The sequence below is a fragment of the Athene noctua genome, chromosome 1, assembly GCF_965140245.1.
Source record: "Athene noctua chromosome 1, bAthNoc1.hap1.1, whole genome shotgun sequence".
Lineage (NCBI taxonomy): Eukaryota > Metazoa > Chordata > Aves > Strigiformes > Strigidae > Athene > Athene noctua.
Window position 1 is genome coordinate 53,241,670 of NC_134037.1, and position 25,285 is coordinate 53,266,954.

General features: G+C 38.8%; 1 protein-coding gene across 2 annotated transcripts in view; it reads right to left on the bottom strand.

Moving 5' to 3' along the window:
- Positions 1-4,269: 4,269 nt before the first annotated feature.
- The window catches only part of CDK19 (cyclin dependent kinase 19), a 130,451-nt gene continuing 109,435 nt past the window's right edge, over positions 4,270-25,285 (bottom strand). For both annotated transcript variants that reach the window (XM_074896156.1, XM_074896155.1), the window contains 7 exons: positions 24,010-24,153; positions 23,659-23,728; positions 22,380-22,452; positions 18,041-18,138; positions 16,407-16,485; positions 12,186-12,452; positions 4,270-8,502 (listed from right to left, as the gene is read on the bottom strand). In XM_074896156.1, the coding sequence (XP_074752257.1) occupies positions 8,371-8,502; positions 12,186-12,452; positions 16,407-16,485; positions 18,041-18,138; positions 22,380-22,452; positions 23,659-23,728; positions 24,010-24,153 (863 nt within the window). In that variant the 3' untranslated portion in view covers positions 4,270-8,370. The remainder of the gene's footprint in view (positions 8,503-12,185; positions 12,453-16,406; positions 16,486-18,040; positions 18,139-22,379; positions 22,453-23,658; positions 23,729-24,009; positions 24,154-25,285) is intronic.

A 25,285-nucleotide genomic window follows, 5' to 3' on the forward strand; every position in this document is an offset into this window, starting at 1 on the left:
ACTGTCTCAAGGTCACAGGGGATTTACAGCTTTCATCCAGCAGGAGCACGATGTAGAAACAACACTTGATAATCTCCATCGGGACATACCCACCAGGGCGTGTTAGTAGATGTCCCCATTGTTTCTTAAATGGGGAGGGATTTATTTCTATGCTTGTGGGATACTGCAAGCTACAAGAAACTTTTAAATGTTTAAACAAAAGCTCCATTATTACCAGGGGGAGTATTCTGAAACCATAAACTAGGCAGATTTTCATGCATTATGGGTGGGTAAGAGCAGCCTATAAACTTCTTGATATGATTGAGTCAGTATGATTGCTATGTGCAGGGAATTTTGCAAAGGTGACTCACTCCTGCCAACTTCACTAGCTACACCTTCTACAGTTGTGATGCTATACTTATGAGATAGACATTTATCTTTCAAACTCAAATGTTTCCCAGCGGTTACTACACAATGCCATGATATGATCTGCCTGCTTGAATCTCTGCTGCAGCAAAAGGAGGACACCAGCAAGGAAGAAGCCTGATCTCTTTTGGCTCCTCTTTGTTAGCAAGCTAACATTCTGAGTTTTACTGCCAAAACCAAACTATTGGAAACTGTCCTCCTTTCTTCTGTACCACTGCAAGAACAAGTCATGCAATTAAAATAGGTTGAAAACAGAAAATCGTAATTTTGCAAACTACTTATTCTGCATCATATTAGATAATGGCAAGACCATCAACAGGTTATTTCTGAACTGTACAGCCTGGCAATAATAATACAAACTGACAATTTGCAATTATCTCTGTCAAACTGGAAAACTACAGGAGCCTTTTGTGGTATGACTTTAAGCCTTCAATTTTGCAGTTCTCTAGCTCACCTTTCAGCCAAGGAAGTATGTTTTCTTTAAAAGCTGATTGCTTTTCCATAGACCTGTGTGACCTAAGCATACAGGTTAAAGTTCAGTGTCCACTTCTGTAAATTGTCTGCAAGACTCTGAATGTCAAGTATGCAGAGTTAGAGGTCATCTTTCCAGAGCAGGGCTGTGCCACATTGCCCAGATAAGGATAGAGAGTATTTTTAACAGTATAAATGTTAAAAATAAATACACATTCAAATGTATTTAAAAGTTCATCACGTTCTGGAGAACTTCAGACACTTAAGCTTGATGTCATTAAAACTGTTACAAAATCAAAAGGCTGCACACTTCCACTCCTTTTTTTTTTTTTTTTTTTGGTCCCTGACATCCTAAGGAATTCCTATTTGTGGATGTAGGGAAGAATCTTACCAATGCAGGCTCAAATGCAGGCCAAGGAAAGGACATCTGAGCCATATATCATTTGGCATGACCCGGTCCATAATTAAAACTTTGTCTGCTGATGATAGATGTGAAGAATTCCTTTCTTCAGCGCTTCACATACTGGGTTTTTTACTACTTAGGACACATGATTAGTCTTGTGGGATGAAGACTGCATAAAATGCATTATTGCTGGCTACCACATCACATCCAAGACTCAGTATCAAATACCTGACTTCTTTTTTCTTATTTTAAAGTGTCATATTTAAAAACCAATGCAGATCGTCCTTTATTTATAACTTTTACTGCTAGTGTAAGGAAAGCAAAACTGCATTCTGACAATGAACTGGGGCAAAGGTGTCCTTTCTGCAATGACTTCAAACACCAGTTGGAGGTTTTACATAGTTTCTTACTAAACATCATCAAAAGACATTTTAGCTGAAGGAATGTAATGCTGAATATTTCTTTTGGCCCTGTATTCAGTGTATGCAATGAGCACATAAAAGTTATATACTCTCTCAAGCTCTCTGTCCCCTTTTAGATACTTCAAAGAACATGCTACAAAGCAATCACAGAAAGGGCCTGTTACAGTCCATACAATACACTTACCAGAGTGCTGGTATGCAAAGGTAGAAAAACTGATCCTATAGCAGTATTCCAAGGTAAGCACATTATATAAAGATTATTAGATAGGTTGGCATTACTTTCAGACTTCAAATAATAATATATTTTTTTTTTTAAACACCTGCTCTGGATTATCTTGGATATCTGTTACATAACTGTGGTACTCCCACAGCAATTTCAGCAGCTCAGCTATGACTGTACACACATCTTTCATAATCTTGTTGGTGGTTTTAATCTACCTCAAACAATTATTGTCCTAATAAATACTTCTTACAAATAAAAAAAATCATTGTAATAATCACACCATAATATTTTCCTACATTGCTATAAAAATACCAAAATAAACCAAAGCTTCTGGTTTTTCTGTGATCTTAAACAAGGGCATGAAGTTCTCTGGAACGTAAAAAAAGTAGTACCTACCTGTTAAAAACACATTACAGCTAAACCGTTGTTAACCTTTGCTGGCTATTGGAACAATACTTGTTCAAGTTCCACATTTAACCAGATCAAATTGATACTTGGCAGCATTATGATGCTTTTTGTGTTCAAACATCACATGGAAATTACTGCTCACACTACTACTGCGTATTGTAGTAAAAAACCATGGTATTACAGTGATGATTATTTGCATTAGAGAGTGCCTGCAAGTGCCAGTCACAAAGCTACTGTATCAGGACAAGGCGATGGTTCGTCTCAGGGAGCTTACAAAGGGTGTACAGGGAAGTGACAGATGGATGCATAAACTGGAGGGTGTAATGAAACACTGGGACAGTTTTCATTAACACAATAGGTACAACTCATAGCACACCAGCAGCTTAAAATATTAAACTTCTGTAGACATCAAAGTCAAAGGGTTTTAATGAGGGATGCAGAAGACCCTTGGGAGGGAATTTTTCAGAAACAATGGGCAACTGGAAACAGCATAAAAATGCTTATTTGGAAATCTAAAAAAGGGGAGGTGTAGAAGCTGACCTGGTGGGACATTCAGACCAGGAGATAACTTAAATGACTTCTTGATTTGAATAAGAGGGATGGCGTAACAGCAAGCTTTGGCGGTGATGTGAAGACACCAGCTTTACATCTAATACAACAGAGATGGCAGAGCCAGAGCAGTAACGAAAAGCAGGAAGCAACAAGTCAGAGCAAGAGACTAATCACCAACCTACTCTGCAACTTTCTGAATGGCTGTGAAATGTAAGTTGTCTAGCTGTCAAGGACAAAAAGAGATGACACCACAATTCAGATCAGTACGATGAGGCTGGATTAGACTGTAAATTGCATGACCAGGTAGGAAAAAAGGTGAGAGATGCTGTAGAACAACAAAAACTGGGACAGAGCCAACACAGGAGGTTTTAAGAAGGATATCCAGGTCAAAGCTGCTGACTAAGCACAACCTTACCAACAAACAGGACAGCAGAAGCAGAAAGGAAACTATGAGTGGTATATAGATGGGCAGGCTCGGTTGTGTTAAGGCTGAAGCAACAGCTCTTTATCCATGAGGTGTCAGAGAAGCAGACTTGGCTTTTTGGCAAAAGGCTACTTCTATTCTCACCCTTGCGCAAAAGGCACATCAGAAACCAAAGCTTCTTTCTTAATGTGAGTAGTAGTGCAAATAAATCCCAATCATTCTTACCCATGCAACTGTTATGGAGAAGATAGGTGGAATTTTTGGAATAAGTCATCTATCCATCTGTGAAACAAAGGTTATATGCAACAGAAACACATAGACTAGCAAAGCACACAAAAACCCACCAATGTGCTGCAGCTCATGCCTTCCATGTTGTCACCTGAGAAACCCCCTGAGGTCCAGCTGGAGGAAAAAGAGGGCACTGAGCTTTAAAATGCAGAAAACCAGTTTTTTTCAGAAGACACATCTATAGGATTGTCACACAAGTAATGATTATAGAAACACAGAATGGTTTGGGTTGGAAGGGACCTTAAAGATCATCTAGTTCCAACCCCCCTGCCATGAGCAGGGACACCTTCTACTAGACCAGGTTGCTCAAAGCCCCGTCCAACCTGGCCTTGAACGCTGCCAGGGAGGGCAGTGTAATGAATCTCAACAAGTGGCATCAGCGTGGCATGTCAGAATACTTTTAAGCAGAGGGCAAAACCTAAGAGAACCGCTCTGCTGATTCTGTTTTCCATAAGGCTTCATTCTATTTTGATAGACACATACCCATGAATATCCTTGTGGGCATTTTAAAAGCTGTAATTTCAACTCTGAGGTTTTGCAAGCTTTGTTTTGTGTGGTGTATGATATCATAAACATCCTGAATATAATTACAACTGCAATTTTGTGGGCTTTATTTTCCCTCTTGGTAGCCCAAAGCCAATGTTTACAAAAACCTTTCAGCACGCTTATTTGATTTGAACTTTTTATTATTATTACAAATGTATATTATTTTATTAAAAAAATTCACACTGAAGCAAAGTCAATTCCATTTCATTACAACCAAGAATATAAAATAAATGCAATGAACTCATAGTTTAGTTTTAACAGTCATTTCAAGAGTGACATCAGGACAACTTAAAAGCAGTAAACTCTCAACTCTAGAATGAGAAACAAGTATTTTGCTTTGTGGTTTTGCTAGCCCATTGGCATGGGCACTGCCGAATGTGGCCACCACAGCTCTAGAGCGGCAAAGTTTTGTGGCAGCATGAGGCGCATACACAATAATTTCTAATGAAAACTACAAAAATGAAAGATGCGTGCATGAAATTATTAGAAAAAAAAATAACTGAATAGAGACAGGCACACTTCCACAAATAGTAAACATGGGAAAAATACAACTAGAACAATTTGAAAAGTTACTACCTTACATATATAAAAAGTTCTTTAAATTGCTGTTAAAAAGGACATGTTCTGTCCAGATTTTGTGTAATACTTTTTAGTGTCTACACAAGACAAATTTTTAAAAAAATTAAATAGTATTAATTTACTACTAAATATTTAGGAGATAACAGTGCATTAAGGATTTTTTTTCATATAGTAATACACATCGCTCCTGTCTGGCGACATTTTTAGAAGATTACGTATGGCCTTATGTACAATACATTTATTTAATCCTAAAACAATTCTTTGCTTAATGGTGTTAAAGTACCATTCCTGAAGATTATGAAGGGGAACTAAGCTTATTATGTTTATATAAAATATTATACATATTTGAACACTTCTGGCTTCCCACCACCCCTCCCGCTACGAATGCTCTTCCCTCCCCCTCCCCCAGATACAGTGTCACAGATACAGTGCAGGACTCGCAGCTTTCCCTATATTTTTCCTTCATTGTGCAGTTTGTGCTACATAAACTTCACCCATGCGGACCAGGCTGCTCATCCCATTCATCCCCACGTGTTTGTTTCCTCTGAGCCACGACAGGAAAAGCTGTACTCAGCGGCCCGCTCTCCCACCAGGCAACCAGGATGGAAAAAGACAGATCTGCCAGCGTCACCTGCCTCTCTTGGTACTGGTGTGAACCACTTTGGTGAGATTGTAAGGGTTACGGGAAGAGACAGAGCTATCAGTACTAATGAAGCTGCACGGGCCAAAAATAACATAAAATGACATGGACACTTCCGAAAGTGGAGCATTTTTACCTCATGGGATGACCCCTGGAAAACAAGGCTTCTTCCACTATGACTGCCACCCACCCCAGCAACGTGCATCAAACTCCCAAGAAAAGGCAAATTATTTCACCACCATCAAGGAACTAGAAGAGTGTGCACAGCCTACATTTCGCAGAAAACTCTTTTGCTTTTATTTGGTCTCCCCCCAACTGGAAGTTTGAAGGCAACAGAGAAAGTCAGCTCGGCTTCGCATGTGCACACAGAAGCTAGAGAGGAGTGGTGTGTGGCAGAAATGCCAGTTCAGCTTAGAGACAGGTCATGGCAGTCACTCTAGAAGCTGGAAGCTCACTCAATTAGAGCACTTTACATTGCTGTGAAGTTTCACACTCTACATACAGATTAATCTACACCATGATTTTGCATTATTGGCACAAGAGCCCACCTTAATTAACCTTAGCATGGTAACCTTCTCCCCGTCACCTCCTAATGTTATATGAATTCTGATGGTCAGCTGCAGATTACAATAAGGAGGAGAAGAAATGTTAGATAACTATAATGGAAAAGACAAAAGGATTTTGAGAGAACAGAGGGGTAAAAAGAACAGGAGGGGACAAAAATTACTCTGCCAAAAGTTAATTTCCAGAAACGTGACATTCAAGTCACAAAAATATAAAATAAATGCTACTTTATGGCATTGGCCAAATATCCATTAGCTCAAAGGTATCTCATCCTAACATGAGCAAGAGGTGAGACATGCAACTTACAGAAAGAATGTAACCCCAGACTCACTGAAATAAAAGAACAATTAAAATCTGTTCTTCCAAACAGGCTACTAGGGTACATATAATACGTAGCATTTCAAGGGTTACACCTTGAAAGTATCCTTTGGGAGATTGTTTTTCCCCAGAAGTAAGTTTTTCCTTCAAATTGCTTCATTTCATTTTCACCACCTTCCTAACCATTTGATGACAAAAGCATGTTTTAGTTGTTTTTCCAGAGAAGCTGGGTGTTAAAACCACATGATGGTAGATATGGCCAAAGCAAGCCAACTGCTCACAAAAGGCATGAAAACGACACATGTTTGAGGAGGAAGGGGGCACTAAAGGTGATGGGGAGATTAAATCCAGTAGAAACATGTAGGTGTCTAGTTGTGATGAAAAGCATTCTCCTCAGAGCAAACAAACTTACTCATCTTGCTAGGTCTGATCATAACTTCAGTGTGAATGTGTACTGGTATATACAATTTTTTTCTATGGACACAGGACAGAAGAGAACACACTGCGGTACAGAAGCCTGTAACATTAACTCTTTTCATACAAACTCTTCTCGCTTCACCTCTTCTCTGCACATCAGTTGTAGAAGCTTGCTGATGTTACACTGCTAGCAGCTTTCTGAATGCATTTTTCCAGGTTTTCTGCAACAAGAGCCAGCCTTATTCCTGAAGGCTGAAAGAAAAATGAAGCTGTCCCAAATTACATATTGTGTCTCTCCAAATAACTGTGGTTGCAGAAGTTGGACAATAATCCTCTGATTATGTTTCTGAACTCTTGCTTATTTACCGGGGATTTTCTGCCAGCTACCCATCTACTTACAATCCTTAGGCACAATCAAAACATGTTTGCTCTAGGGAAAAAGAAACATTTCAGTGCAATCAAGCGCATCTGGTGTAACTAATCTGGGTTAATCACAGCAATGTGAGGGACACAGAATATGAGTTATAAACATAAAAATGAACGATTTTCAACATGCTTTTCAAACTGCACAATAATTTCTCTTAATTATTAATTCTAACACAAAATGATTAAATGCATTTGTTTCCGCAAGTCTTAGTACTTCTGTCACCTTTATATTTAGAAAACTGACTCAGGAATGTGAAAGAGATTTATAGAACTCTCACATACATTAATCAGCTGCTTAACAGAAAAGCAAGCCCATCCATCCACATTCCTACTGAGACTTGAGGGCAGTAAATACATTTTCCTGACTATTTTGGTGTCCAGCCTGGGAAGACATTCCATTCTTCTGTTCAAACAGATCCTGAAAGCATCTCCTTTTTCTGTGACTGTCCTGGTTTCATTTAAAATAACGATTAATTTAAAACTAGTCAGAGCATGATCACTGTGATTTCGATAATTCAATGTGAATGAGTTAAGAAATATCAGCAATCTTCTGTTTGGCGTTCAGTCCAGTAGCATGAAGCATTTTTGTCACTGCAGAGACTTGGGTAGGTTTTTTTTCTTTTTTCCTTTTTCTTTTTTAAATTTTATTTATTTTTAATTTTTTTTTAATTTTTAAGACCTCGCCTGAAAACTAGACTAATAAAAACAGAATAGTAAAATACTCTGGAACAGTAAAATTTTGCTGTTCTTGACATCCATGAGCAAAACAGTAATAACCTGTGAAAATAACATAGTGCTTTAAAAAGGTGCAATATACCTGTATAGCTAAACTGGTTTGCCTAGTATAAAACTAACTATATACAAGCTTGAAAGCCTGGGAGTTCAAGATTTTAAAACTTTAAAATCCCATCAAAGAGATTGAAAAGACAGATTTATGGCAATCACTACAGCATAAGGAAGGTGCACCAGGAATCCTTCAAAATTCCAAAGGTTAAAGAAGTTAAGTGCTGGGTTCAGATCAGAAGGGTTCATTAGAGTAACCACAATGGAGCACATGCAAGGGAGGAAGGAAAACTTCACAAAATCTCCTTTATGGCAATAAAGGGACAGGGCAGGGGGTGGAGGGGAAAGTCTTCAGTGAGTGAAGTCTTCCTTTCGTCATAATGAATTTTAATTCTGCATCATAGTTCATATTTTTGGTTCTTCTCATCGTTATGAACTTCATATTGCTGGAGTCTTCTGGCTTTTAGTCCGTTCCTTTCTGAGTGCAGCCTGTTAGCCCTCTCAGTACCTGTGAGATTGATGAGATTGATGATACTGGGAGCTCTGCTGAGACGACGTGGAATAGCCCATTGTACTCTGGGACTGAGAAGATCCCTGAATGTTGCTTTGGTAACTCAGGCGTGAGCTGGAGTGCTGCAGGAAAAGAGAGTGGAATCAGGGGAATGAAAACCAGCCTGTCAGGACTGTGCAGCTCAGGAAACTTTTAACCTTGCTGAAGCTCATTAAAATGTGACTGTTGGAGAAACTGACTAACAGTATTACAGTTTAAGGTCCCATAAAACAAGCAGTCAATCTGATCTGCAATCCTTAACACAGCACACAAAATAGACAAGGTCACTGGCAGACAGCTAGAAGTGCAGCATGCACGCACCCATTTTTTTGAATGAAAAATACACAAGAGAGCAAACTCCATATCAAAATTCAGATGTTTCTTAAACTTACGTCTATCATTACTAAGTACTATTAATGCAAAAGCAGACTGCTAGGGCCACAGACAACCTTTTCGAGATAGGTGATACTAAATACAACAGGAAAAATTTATTCTTCAGAAAAAGACAACCATGACATAAGAGTTACTCAGTTTATCTAAATGAAAAAATGTCCAGTAGAATAAAATAATATACTTTTAGGTGAGTCTTTCAACCTGCTGCCTTATCTATTGGAAATAAGGACAACTGCTTAAAGATGGGCATGTGCAATAACCTAACATTCATTTTCCTGAATGTTTTTTTTCCCTCCACTGTTTCGGATGTTAGTTCAAAGGATCGCAATTTCAGCAAACCAAATTCATGTATCATTTGCGACCTCCAGCCTGCTCAATCTGCCCTTTTATTACCATATCTATCCCCTGTCCAGGATTAATAATGACCTGCAAAATAAATGCAAGCTACAAAATCACTTTGCATGAAAAGTACTGCTCAATGGATAGAGGACTCTCTAGCAAGGTAAACCCCACCCCAATCCCCAAGAAAGGAGAGTCTACAAAAAAACCCCAAACTATTTGCTGTAAGCAAACAGTCTGTTTCCAGCCAAGTTAAGTGCAGGTTCAAGCAGCCGTTTAATAGTTTTGTTCACTGTCTAGTTGATGGTTCTAACTGGCTATGTCCAAGGGTCATCAGCAAGACTGTGGCCAACAGCAATGGTCTAGGAAAAGTGTTAAGAATCTACATACTGATTAAATATCAGGATTCCGAGTTAAAAAAGGCCTCTGGAGAAGTTTGAGTTCTGAATGGAAATCCCATGGAGACAGTGGGTCTATAAGAACACCACATCTTCCACAGACCAAGAATTTGCTCAATGAAGGCAATACCCCAGTCAGTGATCTCATCTAATCACTGGATCCCAACCAGGAGAGCTGTGAAAGCCTCCTAGCAACTTCTCAGCTGGAGGAGGAAGAGCAGCAACCTAAAGTTCAGGCAGTGTGAAACACTTCTGCCCTTTGTTTCTGTACATAGCTTTATACCTTTAATTTTACAGAAATTGTAAAACATACTAAACCCTAAAAATATCAGGTTACTTTTTCTGTGTTCTGTCTAATGTAGGAATATGAAGGTTGCTTTCAAGGTGAAGTACAGTGAGGCTAAAGAGAGAGAGATAACAGCCAAATCTTGCAGACCTCTGCATCTCAATGTACTATCAATATAATAGCTGTACAGAGTAACTTCACTTGTTTGTAAGGGTCAGTTTGGGAGATAACAGCTTAGCACGCTGGCTTTGGAAGAGATGTCTCCTAGTGGCATGTATGCTGTAAACCAGGTTATGCTTGGCCTGCCTGTTTAGATTGTTAACAGAGTGCCTGAAGCCTGGGATTTGTCTCAAAATTCTGAAAGTTTTTGCAACTTCTAACATAAAAGACAAAGAATTGTGATAAATGCTATGACTTCATAGGAACTCATTCTGGATGAAAAGCATCAGCTCACCATGCTAAGCAAAACACTGAAGGTCACATAAAGAATGCTCAGCAAATTCAACAAGGAATTTGAAGTGTCATTTGTGGAAGCAACATATATTGAGGCTGGTGAACTACAAAAAAAATTTCAATGGAGACTTTAGATCACAAGCTAAATGAAACTTAAAGCAAAGGGAATCTTCTTCCTACATCTGAGTAAAGATATAATGGAGTAAAATTAATGCCCTAAGACTACAAGAACACATTAACTTGCCCATGCTTATTTTTGTTCCACAGAAGAGAATTTGTTTCTAACAAAGTCAGACTTGGACAAATTGCAGACATTCCTTTCTGGAACAGAAGAAAGTCAGCTAGAATTTAAGGGAAGATAGCCAATGCAAGTGTAAAAATAGATAATCAGATCATACAGTTTAGCGAGTGACATAAAAGAAACATACAGATCTTCATTTTGATGTCTGTGTTGTTAAAGTTTTGAAGGAAAGAGTCACAGGGGGTAAAAAAAAAAAATAAATCCAACTATCTCAAAAAAAAAATATTTAGACTGCTAGCAACTTGTAAAGGGGAAGTTGGCCAACAATTCAGAGCGCTGTATAAGGATTCTATAATGGATATCATCAAATGCAGCACACCAGTCCTCAAAATACAGACCAAAACAGGCCAGCCATAAATACTGTGTAGTCAGACATCTGTAGTGATCTGTCCAGACCTCAAGTCTGTCTGGAACTTTTCAAAAAAGAAGCCTAGTTGTCTTTACCCTTAAATTGCCCTCAATGCCTTCATGATAATTTGAAATTAAAAAAGTAAAACAGAAATGGGAGAAATATGTCTGGCACTGAGAAATCAATTGTCTGTGGAGAAGGTCTGGAGGGCTAAGTCAAGGCAACTCCAGAGCTGGGTTTTTAAAAAGCTACTTATTTTAACTTTAAAGCAGCCTGAAAAGACCATTCTCCAAGGTGGGATCCTCTCTAAGACTAGTAGCAGCAGAATCCCTAACATCTTTTAAAATCCACCTTTAATATCCACATTTTTCTTATTCTGCTTTCAACTCATTACTGTTCCTGCAAGTATAAACTCACAAGTATTGAAGATCCTGGTAAGTTCAATGCTTTCTATTTAGTGTTACTTTTTCAGTGGAAAATAAAATTCTAGCAAGCAAAGACAAGTATATAAATCCAAAAATAATTCAGTGATACTGTTTTACTTATGAATGCTACTGTACTTGAAAACATGAAATCTATTCAACTTCGGCCACATTAGAAACAATGCGTGTCTTTGTGCCCTACTTCAGCATGAATCATACCGATGAACCAAAATATCATTCCTGTGCTAACATGTTTTTTTTTCTTCAATATCAGAAGTAAACTCATTAAGGTACTAGAATAAATCACAGAACTGTTCCATACATGTGATGATACAAGGTAAAATGAAGCAGGAATCAAACGAGGGATCCTAGTTCTGATTTTGCTTCTGCTTTTCAGGATCTTCTCAGATCTGCCTCTCACACAGGATTAAATATTGCCAAGAACTGAGTATCCTGAACTTGATCTAATGTAGCATTTATGTGCATGAAATAGTTCCATAGTTCCACTGGCTTCAGTAAGATTACTGTCAAACAATGTTATGCATCTATTTAGGTGCTCTCCTGGAGTGGACTAGTCCTCAACATTTTACAGGGTGCAGCAGATATGACTTGTATTGGTATCCTCTTGAAAGTTACTAATAACAGAACAAAACATTTTTACTGTAAAGCTTTAAACCCACATTTTTATATAATATTTTAATCATAGCACGCCTGCTCAGGTTACACAAGAAATTCTTTAAAACATGATCTGTTCTTGCAGTGGGGAAGGGGGAAACTAAAATTTTGGTCCTACAGTATCAGAAGCAGCAAAAATTCAAAAGGTACCTGATAATCTGAAGGCATGACAGGCCCGCCTGAGTTAGCGCCTGAAGGCCCTATGCGTGGTTTCTTGTTCGGAGGCACCTGGTTGAGGCTGGAGTCCTGGCTGTGCTGGAGCCCTGCGCCCGTGCCTCCTCCTCCCGCGCCAGCACCCCCGGCCGTCCCGTTGGTCTGGGCACTGTTCTGCTGCTGCGGCTGCGGCTGCTGCGGCGCTGCCTGCGGCTGCTGCTGAGGTGCTGTTTGCTGCTGATGTTGATTCTGCTGCTGTTGATTCTAGGGGAAGAAGCAACACAACACAGTCACTTGCTTTGAATCCGTTTGTGAGCTTGATGGAGTTGCCAAGCCTGGCACCACCGTGCCTGGGGAGAAGGTGGCAGGCCCCCTGGCTCGATGGGAAGACACATGTAGGGAGAGCACAGGGGAAACGTGGAAAAATGCATGTTGGGAGAAATGCATCCTCATTACACTCTTGCTCACTTTATGAGGGTATCCCATTTGTGGTCATTCTGTTTTTTTAACAATACAAGCTACACTAAAAATGGAAGGACAATCGTCCCTACAGCTAGACAAGTGCTCAGATAGGCAGAAGGAATCATTTATAAAGCCATAATCACCTAATGAACTGAATCAGAACCCCAAAAATTTCACTAGTGTTCAGTGGCAGACGTGGTGAACCACAATAAATTAAGTGCTTCAACAGCCTTGTTCGCTCAGAATCAAAACCACTTTTCAAACTTTTACAAATGACACATTACAACAACCCAATGGAGGCTGGCAGCATTACTGCCAGAAAGGTAAGCAAATTGAGACCAGAAAAATGATATAATTTCTTCCAGGTTGTGAGGAAATTCTGTGGCAGAACCAGAAGGGGTTCCACTACTGTTTTGCTCTCTTGTGCTTTTAAGTACTTTGTAAAGAGTGGTATACTGGGAATACAGTCCAGCATAGTGTGCTAGGTATAGGGTCAGAAAATCTTAATGAAATAGCAGAAAACAAAAAATTGACCAGAGACAAATAGTTGAAGACAAAAGAGGAAACAGTTGAAGGAAGAATCCAGAAAGGGAAGGAGAAGACTAGCAAAGGAAAAGAACCCAGACAATTAAGATGACACTGGGACCTAGCAGGAAGAGAGACAGAGAAAAGTGCCACAAAAGGGAGAAAAAAGTTAAGAAGGGAACACAGGAGAAAAAGACATTGTACTCTTCTGGCTTCAGAGGATTACAGACTAAAAATAGTATTAGGGAACTGGAAGGAAGGTTAGAAAACCAGCAGAGTGCAATTCTGCCCTCCATGGTTAGACAGTTAAAAAGGAAAGATCACCCATCTGTCTGCTTTCCAGCACCAGAAATGGCTTTTCCATCAGAGCACTAAAGCACATAAGAGAATTGCAAAAAAAAGCAATTTCACTCCAGTTGTGAGATATGTCACTTGTTCATAATGAAAAAAAATTACCATTGTCATGGCTTCAATTAAAATGTCTTACCACCACCACCCCCCCTATATTCTGTATGGAACATTTCAGGACAGTCTTTTTTTTTTTTTCCTAGAATATCTGCTTATATAATTATTAAAGCTTTAGTACGGCAGCCTTTCATAAAAAACTCATTTTATTAATTTCTGAGAAATCCAACAACCAGTTACCACAAGCAGAAAATTCTTGATGCACCCAGAGTCACCAAAAGGCATTTAGTTACCTGAGATAAATGACATAAAAGATCTGTATCTATGTCATTCATCACAGCGGTCTCCCAAGATACATTCAGATGAAATTTGCCATGATGTACTCATTTAAGATTATAAAGAAGCCTTACGTCTTCAAGGACTTAGATGCGGCTTGCATTTTCATTTCACATTTAGCAAAAATAATAATGTATCCTCCTGCTCGTAGTCCTCAAATCCCATCTCAGTCAGATTCTGTTTCCCGGGAGATTTAAACTTCAATAATTTTAAAAGTTAATCAAGCTAGCTTGTAAAAAAAAAAAATTATCTTTTAGCAATTTATCTTTTCATAACAGTTTGAGCTTCGCTTATACAAACACGATTAACTAAGGCAGTATTTGTGCTAGAGTGCTGAAACTTGTGTTTTCATAGGGGTGTCTGGATGCAAGTAAGGTGGTTGTTACTGTGAGAGCTGAAAAATTGCAGTATTGCTATGCGTAAACAAATCCTGCAGGAACTCACACAACTAAATACAACAGTTTGTTGTAGGTCCCATGTTCTGTGCTTTGGATATTAACACAAAATTTACCTGACTAGTCTGAGCTTGCTCTTCTGTGCAGCTACTACTGCTACTGCCTGGGTGGAGACTGAGATCTACTCTGTCAGACCCTGTCTGGGGTCTAGCTGCACGACCTTAGGACACAAAATCAGCTTACACCAGCAAAAACATTGTCCTCAAGTCAGTCTAGTTCATGGTGGTTCCTAAAGGAATAAACTTGCAAAAAGGTCTACAGTTAGCAACATATTACCATGTGTCACCTCTCAGGATCAAATTACCAAAATGAAATTCCAGTCCCACCTAGAAATGAACCCCGCAGAAACTTGCCAACCAGAATTTGAATGAGAACAGAATCTTTTCACTTTCTTTTACAAACACTCATTTCAGCTTTGTTGACTAATAAAGAATGGATGCTTATGTTAAAAGGTTATTCAATTCAGATGCAAGTTGCAAATAAACAGACGTTTCCAAAAAACTACATAGATATTTGTGGTTTTAAAAACAAACTAGAAACTAACACTATTTTAAAAAAAAAATAAATCCTTTCACTTGCAAAAACATCATAAAGAAACAAAACACCACACAAATCCAACTTTCAGAATATCCTTTACCTTCACATTTTCTGCACTGTGGGAACATATTCAATGAGTAATGTGTGACTTCTATTACCTAAACAGTCTGGAAAAAGTTTAATTTGGAGTGTGCATAAATATGTGACTGTCCCCAACAATCTCAAAGATCATTTATATAATGGTTGTTTTGAATATAAACATGCTATTGTTCCCCCCCCCCCCCCCCCCCCGAAAAAGACAGATATTTACTTTTAAATACACTGACTTAACAAAAGCCAGAGTCATTTTAATTCATAAGGTTTGTTCTTGGTTTTTTAATCTGTGAAAGTTAAAGCAAAGCTAGTAAGTAAATTACAATCAAATCAGTATCATGACTTTCATTGTACTTTTGCTTAGGTGTTCCCTCTTTTGAAAAAACTATCTGGACAGTAAAATCCAGGATGTTACCACTTGTTCTCAGTAGAGAAGAATCTATAGTATCTGTTCCAAAACAAAAATTTGCTGTCTGAAATGTATTGTGATAGCCATACTTTTAAACTCAGGTTACGCAGGAAATGTAAAATCAGATGAATGGTTTCTTCAAAAGATTAACAGTCCTCATGTAGTCCTCAGATAATTACAGTTTAAGGCTGTTTTCTTCACATTTGCTAGCTATACGTTACTGTTGATGTTTCACTGTACACTTCTAAGCAAAAATAACAAGCTGTTTCACACATTATAGCACCATTGTCCAGCCTTCACAGCATGATGGGACAATCATTGCAGTCACGTAGCACAGCTGAGCTACACGCACAAAGCAGGTCAGACTATGTTGCAAACACACCAAAATTTACTATGCACACAAACAAGTTCTTGCCCATGTCTATGAGGCTATGGGAAAAAAAGAGTATTCAGAGCAGACTGTCGTTACCAGAACAGTTCATGCTCCTTATTACTCCTTTGTCTGAGGGCCCTTAAAACATGATCAGGAAACTTGCATACAGATGGATGAAATGTTCTGATGTAGTGCCAGAAGCAGGCTGCCACTATTTATTTGAGACCCTGACAGCCATCTACTTTGAAATGGCTGGATGTATGCCAGTCATACAATGGAAATGCCATTCTTTTCATGTGATCACAATGTATTTTCATCGTGAGATACAAGAGGAGGTAGCAAGGTCCTCTTGGAATGATGGCCGCTGAAAGCAGGCTACTGCTGACAAAACAACCCATCCAGCTCATTCCCCACAGGTCAGGACAAACCGTGCTGGTGATACCGCCTGAGAAACCCCAAAGTCATCTGATACTTTTAATCTGTCTGGGAAGCAGTTTTAAGAGAGCCTTGCCTGGAAAACACATTTTTGGTTAACACTTCATGTTTCATTAGTTTTCATTTGGTAGCACCATGATTCTTTCTTATTCATACTTAAAAGGGAAAAAAAAAAGAGTTTATAATACCTTATCCCCTTTCTCTTCAGGTTCATCTTCATTGAGGAACTCTCTTTTAGGATATGGAATCTGACAGCCAGCAAATACACTGAAACACAGTAAACTGTAAACACTCCACAAATATGTACATATGACATACATTTACTTAATACTATATTAAAAACAAGTGAATATAACACAGTTTAATTTCTTGTATTTCTTAAGTCCTGCTTCCGTAAGTGAGTGGCATTGTGAGCACCCAAGATAGCAGCAGATACCAGCAGCTAGGTGCTGATCATAATGTCAGATCTCTTTGCTGTTGGCATGAGGCCATCATTAAGAAATTGTGGCATGGCTGAGCAAGCCCAAATGCCAGAACGATCACTTGTTGATCCAGATGGCAAAACGAACAAACACAGTGTCAGAGGTTCTACAACACCTAGTTGGAACATGCATCGCTCACTGCATAAAGGGCCTGATCTAAAGAGTATTAATGCCTTAAGAGCCTGCCTTAGCTTACAGCAGGCTTAAATATATTTGCCAATCACATCTGCAGAGTTCTTTTCAATTAGCTACTCAGGTCTTGTTTAGAGAAAAAAAGGTAGCTTTTAAATTCAGCTGGCTAATGGGATTTGGAACATTCCTTAATGTTTATTGCAGATTTTATCATAATGTTATCCTGTAATCCATGGGGAGCTATAGCTCTACATAGGATACTATCAGGTAAACAATAAATAGAAAATTACTGGTAGATCTTGACCAGTATCAATTTCTTATATTTCTGTGCCAGTATTCAGAATACAGTCAACGTGACATGATTTTTTTAAAGTGTGTAAACAGTTCCTAATCTAGCTGCTATGTAATGTTTGGCTTATCCAAACAGAAAAAGAAAGAAAAAGAACAAGAAAGAAAAAAAAACCCCAGCTAGTCTCAACTAGAGTCCTCTTGTACTCCAGTCGCTGTTCCCTCCTTTTAGTGTTGCCTGCTAACTGAGGAAGCAGTGAAAGCAAATGTGGAAGTCTCCCTGCATCCAGCTCCTATGAATCACCATGCTTCTGAAAACTGGGAAGAGAAACTGGAAGAGGAAAATCTGCCAGTAGGAACTGAATATATCCTTTGAATTTCATATGACAATAAAATACACAGAGATATAAAATCTGTACTCTCAAGCCTTCTGAACAAGGAACCTGTGGGATTTTAGGCACTGATCTCTTCACTTTTCTCTCCTCAAACTGTTATGCTCTGCAAGTGAGCATGGGAAGGGGCTGTAGGTCGGAGAACTGTCCTAGTCCTAGGGGGAGGCACAGTGAAACTAGGCAATGGAGAACAGGGCTCTGTGAGGCTGTGTAAGGCAGAACAGAACAGGGCACAAATTATTATAACTCTCTAAATACCGCAATGATATTGTCACATTAGCTTCGGTAGTACATTCAGAATTACACCACTAGTGCGGTACTGGGTTATTGTCCATGACCACTCAGTTCTGGCACCAGTAGATAGAGGCACTTCAGTACTACACTAATAGTTTCTACTACGCATGCCTGAGCTACTACTTCTTGATATAGGTAGTTATCTGTGAATTTTTCAGCTGTCGTGTCATTCCAGGGATTAGCATTCAGCACAAAGACGACACCCCTGACGAGCACAGAAGAGGGAATACATACTCTGATGTAGGCAGAGGGTCCTCTTGAAAGTAGGGGTCCTGCAAAGCCTGCTCTGAGGTAATTCTCTTTGTAGGGTCCATAGTAAGAAGCTTCTGAAGCTGCAAAGCATAACATTGAAAATAGCAAAAAGCTTATCAAACTATCATTTTTCAAACAATGAGTTCAATATGGAAATTAAATTACTTGTGGCTTGTCCAGCCTAAGTTAGCATTGCTTGTTCAGTGAAGTTCCCAAGAACTAGAATGCACATCCATCGAAGCACTATGGCTGTGAAGCACTTATGTAAGAAATACACTTAACTGTATCAGTTAATGTTAATTGCTAAGGCTGAACTACTGTGATAAAGCAACACTAAATTCAGCTATTACAAGTTTATAAAGCATCATTTCTAAATAATGGTGTTTGTGTTGTGGCACATGTTTTTATACTGTTCTGTACTGCTGACACAACAGGAAAAAAGTGTCAGAAGAGACTGACCACGACCAAGACTCTCTATATCGCTTTAGGGATGGAAACAATAAATCTTCATTTCTTACACAGGAAACATTCCAGAGTCAGAGCACTCTGCCACTCATGCAGCTCCCAATCTCACTCTAATTGGTACTAAAATGAGAAAGAGGAGAAGCAGACCCTTCCTAGTGACCTTTCTTTCTTGCTAGGAGGAAAGTCCTAATAAATTTATTAGCTAGAATGCTGTTGACTACAGCATGCTATAAAAGAGGATTACAATATATTAGTAGAATAAAACAGGAATTATAGGGCGAGCATACCATTAAGAACAGTTATTTATCACATTTTGATAAACTCACAGTAGGAGATTTGGGTGCTCGTTACATCATATACTCTCTTAATTTAAGTCAACAGTGACAATAAAATTCCTTCTGCAAAGGGCATCTTAGCTCAACCACTACCTTCCAGGCCTCCAACAGAAATTCCCTGGATATTCAGCAAAAGAATGCTATTTTTGGCATGGGTGTTTGAGGCTTTTTGTTCCAATAAGTCAAAAATTTGGTATACAATTCTATATTCTATGTATATGGTACAGTAAACAGCCTCAGTAAAAGCACTCATCCTCATCAAGAAAGGTGATTCCCTGTATTTCCTTTCTCAGTAGTTGCAGCTAACTCTACTTTGTAGATGAGGTCTTATAAAGTTCTCTACTTTTGCCCCTTCCTTCCTGCCTCTCCTTATTGACATACTTTATGGGCCATGGACCTCAACAGACTGACAACACAACAAACAGCCATTTGGGCTGTCTCTCCACCTATCAGTTCATTTGCAACCAGCTCCTGAACTGATTCCTGCTGCTTGTCCAGAAATACACATCAAGATGATCCTCCATTGCACACACTCTGGAGAGTTTGCACTGCACACTTACTGTATTGTCAGATAACCATTAACCCTACATTTCCTGTATATCTTCAAAAATTCAACTTCTAATGTGCTGCTGGCTCTCTACACAGTGACCTCACATGATACAATAAATATAAACAACAGTTTTGGTATTCAGTATCTTTATTCCAAATCGTCACCACTCCCTACATGCAAAATTCGTGTTAGTTTTAGTGGCCTGTGACACCTTTACAGATGATGCAAATTTCTTCTCCCCAGTTCCTCCACAGGGACCACAGGGACACACACTCATGTTCTGTATAAGGCCACTCCTGGTCTTCAGTACCAGATGTGGTCATTGACAGAAGAGTACAGGACATCAGTGTCTGTCCCTGGGCTCCTTCCTCGGAACTGATTGCTACAGTACTACTCAAGAGAAAGTTCCTCCACTTTTCTGCCATATAGCAACGTCATCACAAGCTTCCTCCCAATATGACCTGTATTCTTCATCATGCAATGATGAGGCTAATGTACTGCAGCAGCAGATCTAAAGATCCCTTGGACCTTTTAATGATCTACCTGCTCATCCCCTCAGTAATCCCCCTCCACCCCGAGGATATAATCAGTTTGCCCACTCCAGCTGATACCACATGCAACATGAGTCCAAGTGAGATATCCTGACTAGCAGTGATGCCACCGTGAAACAACTTTCTTTGACAAAGCCCGGCTTTCTGTAGCTTCTGTTGCTTCTAAGCAAGTGAATAAAAAATGTCTGGACACAATTTGCTTTCAGGGTAGCAGCTGCTAACACAATATAGAAAGCCTGTAAGACTGGACTTCATCAACAGTCTCATACTTCTCAGCAGCTCTCAAGATTGCTTGCTGTCAGGCTCTACTGGCCTGACACAACAGCTATAAATACTATGCTTGTAACTTTTCTGGGACAGCAAGAACAGATGCCTCTTCCTGGATGGAAAACATTCTGACCTTCGTGTAGATATTATCATTCAATGTCAATCAGCAAAGTGGCACAATTTCCTCCTCTTTGTCAAGGGTCACTTGCTATCCCGCACCGGTCTACTTGATGGCATATTTTCTCTATGCACCGCACTTTCTGTATTCATTAGCACAAAGTCTTGCCCAATGAAGGTTACAAAGTAGATGTCTTCAGAAGTCACCTTGCAAGACAGAGGTTATCTCAAAAGATAACATAACTACCTTGTATATGAACAAGGAGTTTTAAGGAATCTGCTTCAAAATATCTCCAAGCTCATTAGCAGATACATTTCTAATCTCTTGATTTGGGAGAGCAAAGCACATCTTTCCTTCAAGATCTGCTGGGTTTTAGGATCGTTCACAAGATAAGGCAGGTGAGCCTCTGCTGTAGCATGCTGTGGCAATTTAGGTACATGGATCTCCTCAGTGCAGTAGTGAGGCATCAAGAAGGTTGTCCATGTTCCTGGGCATTCTTCTGCAGAGTTCTGAGAGACTGACTTCGAGATCAGCCTCCCTCTCTGTGGTTGATGACTAAACGGCCCTTATTCATCCCAGATTACGAACAGTGACAAAAATTTGACTAAGAGAACCTACCTTGTAGGCAAACTAAGTCTTCTTCATGATGTTCAGAAAGAACCTTCAGACTTCTGGATATCTCAGTTCTCATTCTTACAACTATATAGAGGAAGACATAGGTAGACACCTATCTATTTGTTCAGTCACCCTGTAATAACCTTGTCTCACTACTACTCCATTATGAAGTTTCTTTGGTTTTTTATATATATATATATATATATATATATATATAAACAAACATATATAATATGCCATAGGGCAGCAAAATATGGTTTTATGTTCTTTAGAGAGGTCTGGTTAATATTTCCCCCTGGAAAAGTAGCCTACCCACTCAAGGTAACTCTAAAGTCAGTGTTCATAGCCTTAATGAATTAGCCATATAAGCTGACAGAAACCCATCTACTACTTTGCCTTTTTACCAGACTTTCTAGTGGCTTCTACCTTTAGTAGGAAAATGGGGAAATTCAGGTGCTAACAACATCTCTTACAATTGTCTTCTTTTCAGTTTGTCACTTCCTCCAGATGATCCTAATGTGTGCCCAGTAAGTTGAGTTTAAGAAATTGTAATTACTTTTTTCTTGAAGTCTCACGCTTCTTATGTGAATGCTCCCCTTCCACCCACTTGGGACCAACCTATTTTGTTTCTACAGCTATTGTGTCATCAGCCAGCTACTACTAACAAGTTGAAGAGCAAATCTTTGCCAGGACCTCAAGAGAAGATTGCTATCATGAATCTGTAACTACTGATGTAAACAGACCACTAGAACCCAAGCTGCACTAACAGCTTCATTACAGAGACTCCCTATTCACAGCACTAGCTTAGCCACTTTGAACTTCATTCCTAAATTTAGACAGCGCTAAGTCATCATGAAGGCATCCAGAAATGATGCTGTATTAGACAGAGCAATCCTGTATTCATCTGCAATAAATGACTCAACTAGGTAACCAGCAAATACATGTTTAGGGCTACTGTTTGAAATCACCCACAGAACAGAGGTGGACCAGTAACAGAGGAAGTTAAAAAAAAAAAAAAAAAAAAAAAAAAGGAAAGAAAATTACTACAGGAAATAATTAAATTCCTCCTTCCCTCTTCCCTTTCTTCACAAAACTCTTTAGCCCTCTGGAACAACAGGGAATCAAGGGGTATATAATGCTCGCTATCTTATTTGCACAGCAGAGCTATGGGTAAGGCTGGGTATATGAGTGTGTTGCAAATACTAATTAGGTAAGACCTTCAGATCTTCAATACCAGTAGTTCAAGCACACTCTCAGCATAAATGCATATGAAGAAAACACATCTCAAGAATGGCCAGTTAGTGATAAATAGTTTTCAACATCAGTGTTCACTGCAATGAGATAGAAGAACAGACACAGATATTGCCATTAGAAAAGCATTTCATTCCTATCATCATAGTGATTTTCAAGTTATACCTACCAAAAGAAAAACTTTGCTGTCAGGCTTGACTTTGTGTTTCTCCATGTATTTTATGAGGCTACTATTGGCATATCTGAAAAATACAGTTAAACAAAAACATTTCTGAAATAATACAGCATTAAAAATATGGAGCTATAGCAAGTGATCACAAAAACATTTACCAACTCTTAACTAAGAAAACTGTAGAAACAAGTGCTATCAGAAAACACGTCAGATATTTATCTAGCAGCTGCACACATGAAGTGAGCTTTTCACTAACAGGAGTACTATCAACCGTGTACCGATTATTTCCATGGAACATGCAACGTTTATAGGGTATAGATAAACTGTTGACATGCGCATATGACAGAGAAACTCCAAGTTCGTACTCCAGTTTTCTGTAGCACTCTGCCACAGGAAGTGTACAGCAGCTCATGCCAGCAAAACAGCTAAGCTATTAAGCTGTTTCCAGTTGCAGTTTGGCAGAGTGGTTAGTTTACCATTTTGTCTCACTGACCCCAACCTGCAGCAAACCATACACAGTCCTATAGTTTCAAAGCTCAAAACCGCCCCAAATATGTATGACCTGCGCCTTGCCTTTAATCTACAAATTCAGAGGTTATCTATAGCCATTTTCAAAAGAAAGTCGCTTCATGCACAGATAAGCTTCATGTCTTGTCTAAAGTCTGCATAATGAATCCACAGCTAGGCTGGAAACAGAATCCAAAACTCCTGCATCCATGTCCTCTGCCTTACAAGAGAGTCTGTGCTGCTCCTCACACCCTCTGATCTATCACCACCACTTGACTAATTTAGCCAAAGCACCAGGACAGTAAAAGTGGAAAATTCTCAGATCCCAGTTAGGCTTTGCATCACAACCTACTGAACACGTTACCTTCTATAGAAATTTCTGTCCACTGCTTCAAATGTCTCCACATATCTGCTGGTCAAAAAAACCAGGGAGGTGTTTCCTTGTTCTTTCTCACACAAAATGAATGAAGTTATCATGAACAGCTAAAACAATTGGTTTAAGGAAGCTCATTTGTCTGTGCCTGTCACAGACTAAATGGCACTTATGACAACCCCTTATAAATGGAGGAGGCCACTCAGTTGATACTTTTAGCAAGCAGCTGAGGGAGAGACCACCATTTAAGCAAAACAGCCAATTCAAACAGGACAGCTGTCACAGTGTTAAAACCCAAACACTCCAGAATCCCCTCCCCAAAAAGTCAGAGGATGGTAGCCAATTTCTGCTTATCTGCTACATTCGCTGTACTGTTGTTGCGTTATCATCACTTACGTTGTTCTCCTAAAATCTTTCTGAAGAGTTGGGTATTCTGGCATCTTCCGTATGTCTTCCCAATCTTTATCTTTGGTGGGGGGGAAAAAGGAGAAGCATTTACAATTCTGAAAGTGTAGGTTAAATAATACATGAGAATAAATAATTACGGCAGTTGTTTGACTTCCTGTTTGTTGGCCAGTGCTATTGTCCCATAATTGTCAGCATTTCCAAATCCATCAAACTGACAGCTTCTTCATACCTACACAAACAACTAGTCATTTCCTTTGGGGGGGGGGGCAAAAAAAAAAAAAAAAAAAAAAAAATCAACTCAGCAGCATTATGTCTGATGCTTTAATGAAAATAAATTACCTGCAGGGAATCCCATGACACTGAAAATGCGATCTAGCTGATCATGATGAAAAGGATTACTTGTTTTGATGTCCTCCTGACGACAGTGAAATATAGGTTCTGAAGTCAATAGTTCAGCAAATATGCAGCCAATTGCCCAAATATCTAAGAAAGAAGGAGATATTTCATGCAAATTTACTGTACTTCATCACTCTGGTTTTTATTTCTGCACAATTTCTCAACAACCTGTATAACCACAGTAAGATAAAACGCCTCACAGTATAATTACATACAGTACTTTAATTGATTGAAAAAAACTCTATCTCCAGATTTTGCCTTTTTTATGTATTATATCAAGGCATTATTTTTAGAGTCTCCAAATTCTTTTTCAAGTTGTACACTGGTAGTCCAGCACTTAACGCATTCACAGTTACGGCAGAAACCTACACAGTATCTGCTGACAACATAGCTTAAAGGGCATTCAACTGACCATCAAAACCAAAACATGAATCCCCCATAAAGATTGAAATAAATGTTCTATCACACATTTCAGAACAATTCCAAACAGAAAATTGATAACCAAATATATACTAAGAAGGTAAAGACTAATGACTCATATGTTTAGCCAAATAGTACAAGCTAGTTAAAATGGAGAAACAAGATCCTAATTTTAATCAAAAGTAGAAGAGTGATTACCAAACCTTAATTAAAAAAAAAAAAATCCTACTTGATAACTGACTCCCATTGGAACAATACTGGAACTTCTCATCTATACCTTATGTACATACAGAGAACAACAGCATGATATCCTGATGATTTAATGAAAGAATATAACCTCTATTTAAAAAATTTCTCATTAATACTATTTTCAACAGTAAATATATTGCGGACAATAATATTAGTTTCATTTACAGGAGAAGAAATTTCTAGATTACGTATATTTCTCCTAGTTACTATTATCACCACCCATCTTAGTGTTCTGTATAACCCAAATGCTTTATTATGCATCTTAAAATGAAAGTGTGAATTTGTCAGCAAGAAGGTTACTAGCAGAAAAGAACTGAATTTGCTACGTTGACAAATAAGTGTCTTGGATATAACTCTGGAAAAAGATGTTGAGATCAGATGAATAATGAGCAGAGATTGCTGAACACCAGAGTCTGGAGACTTGCTTAGTAGTTGAGGTTAAACGATGAATTTGGGAAACCTTTTGATTTGTTATCAAATTTAATAGTATAAACATAGAAAACAATTTATCCTTAATTTATAGGTCTAAGAGCTAAAAAATTACCTAATT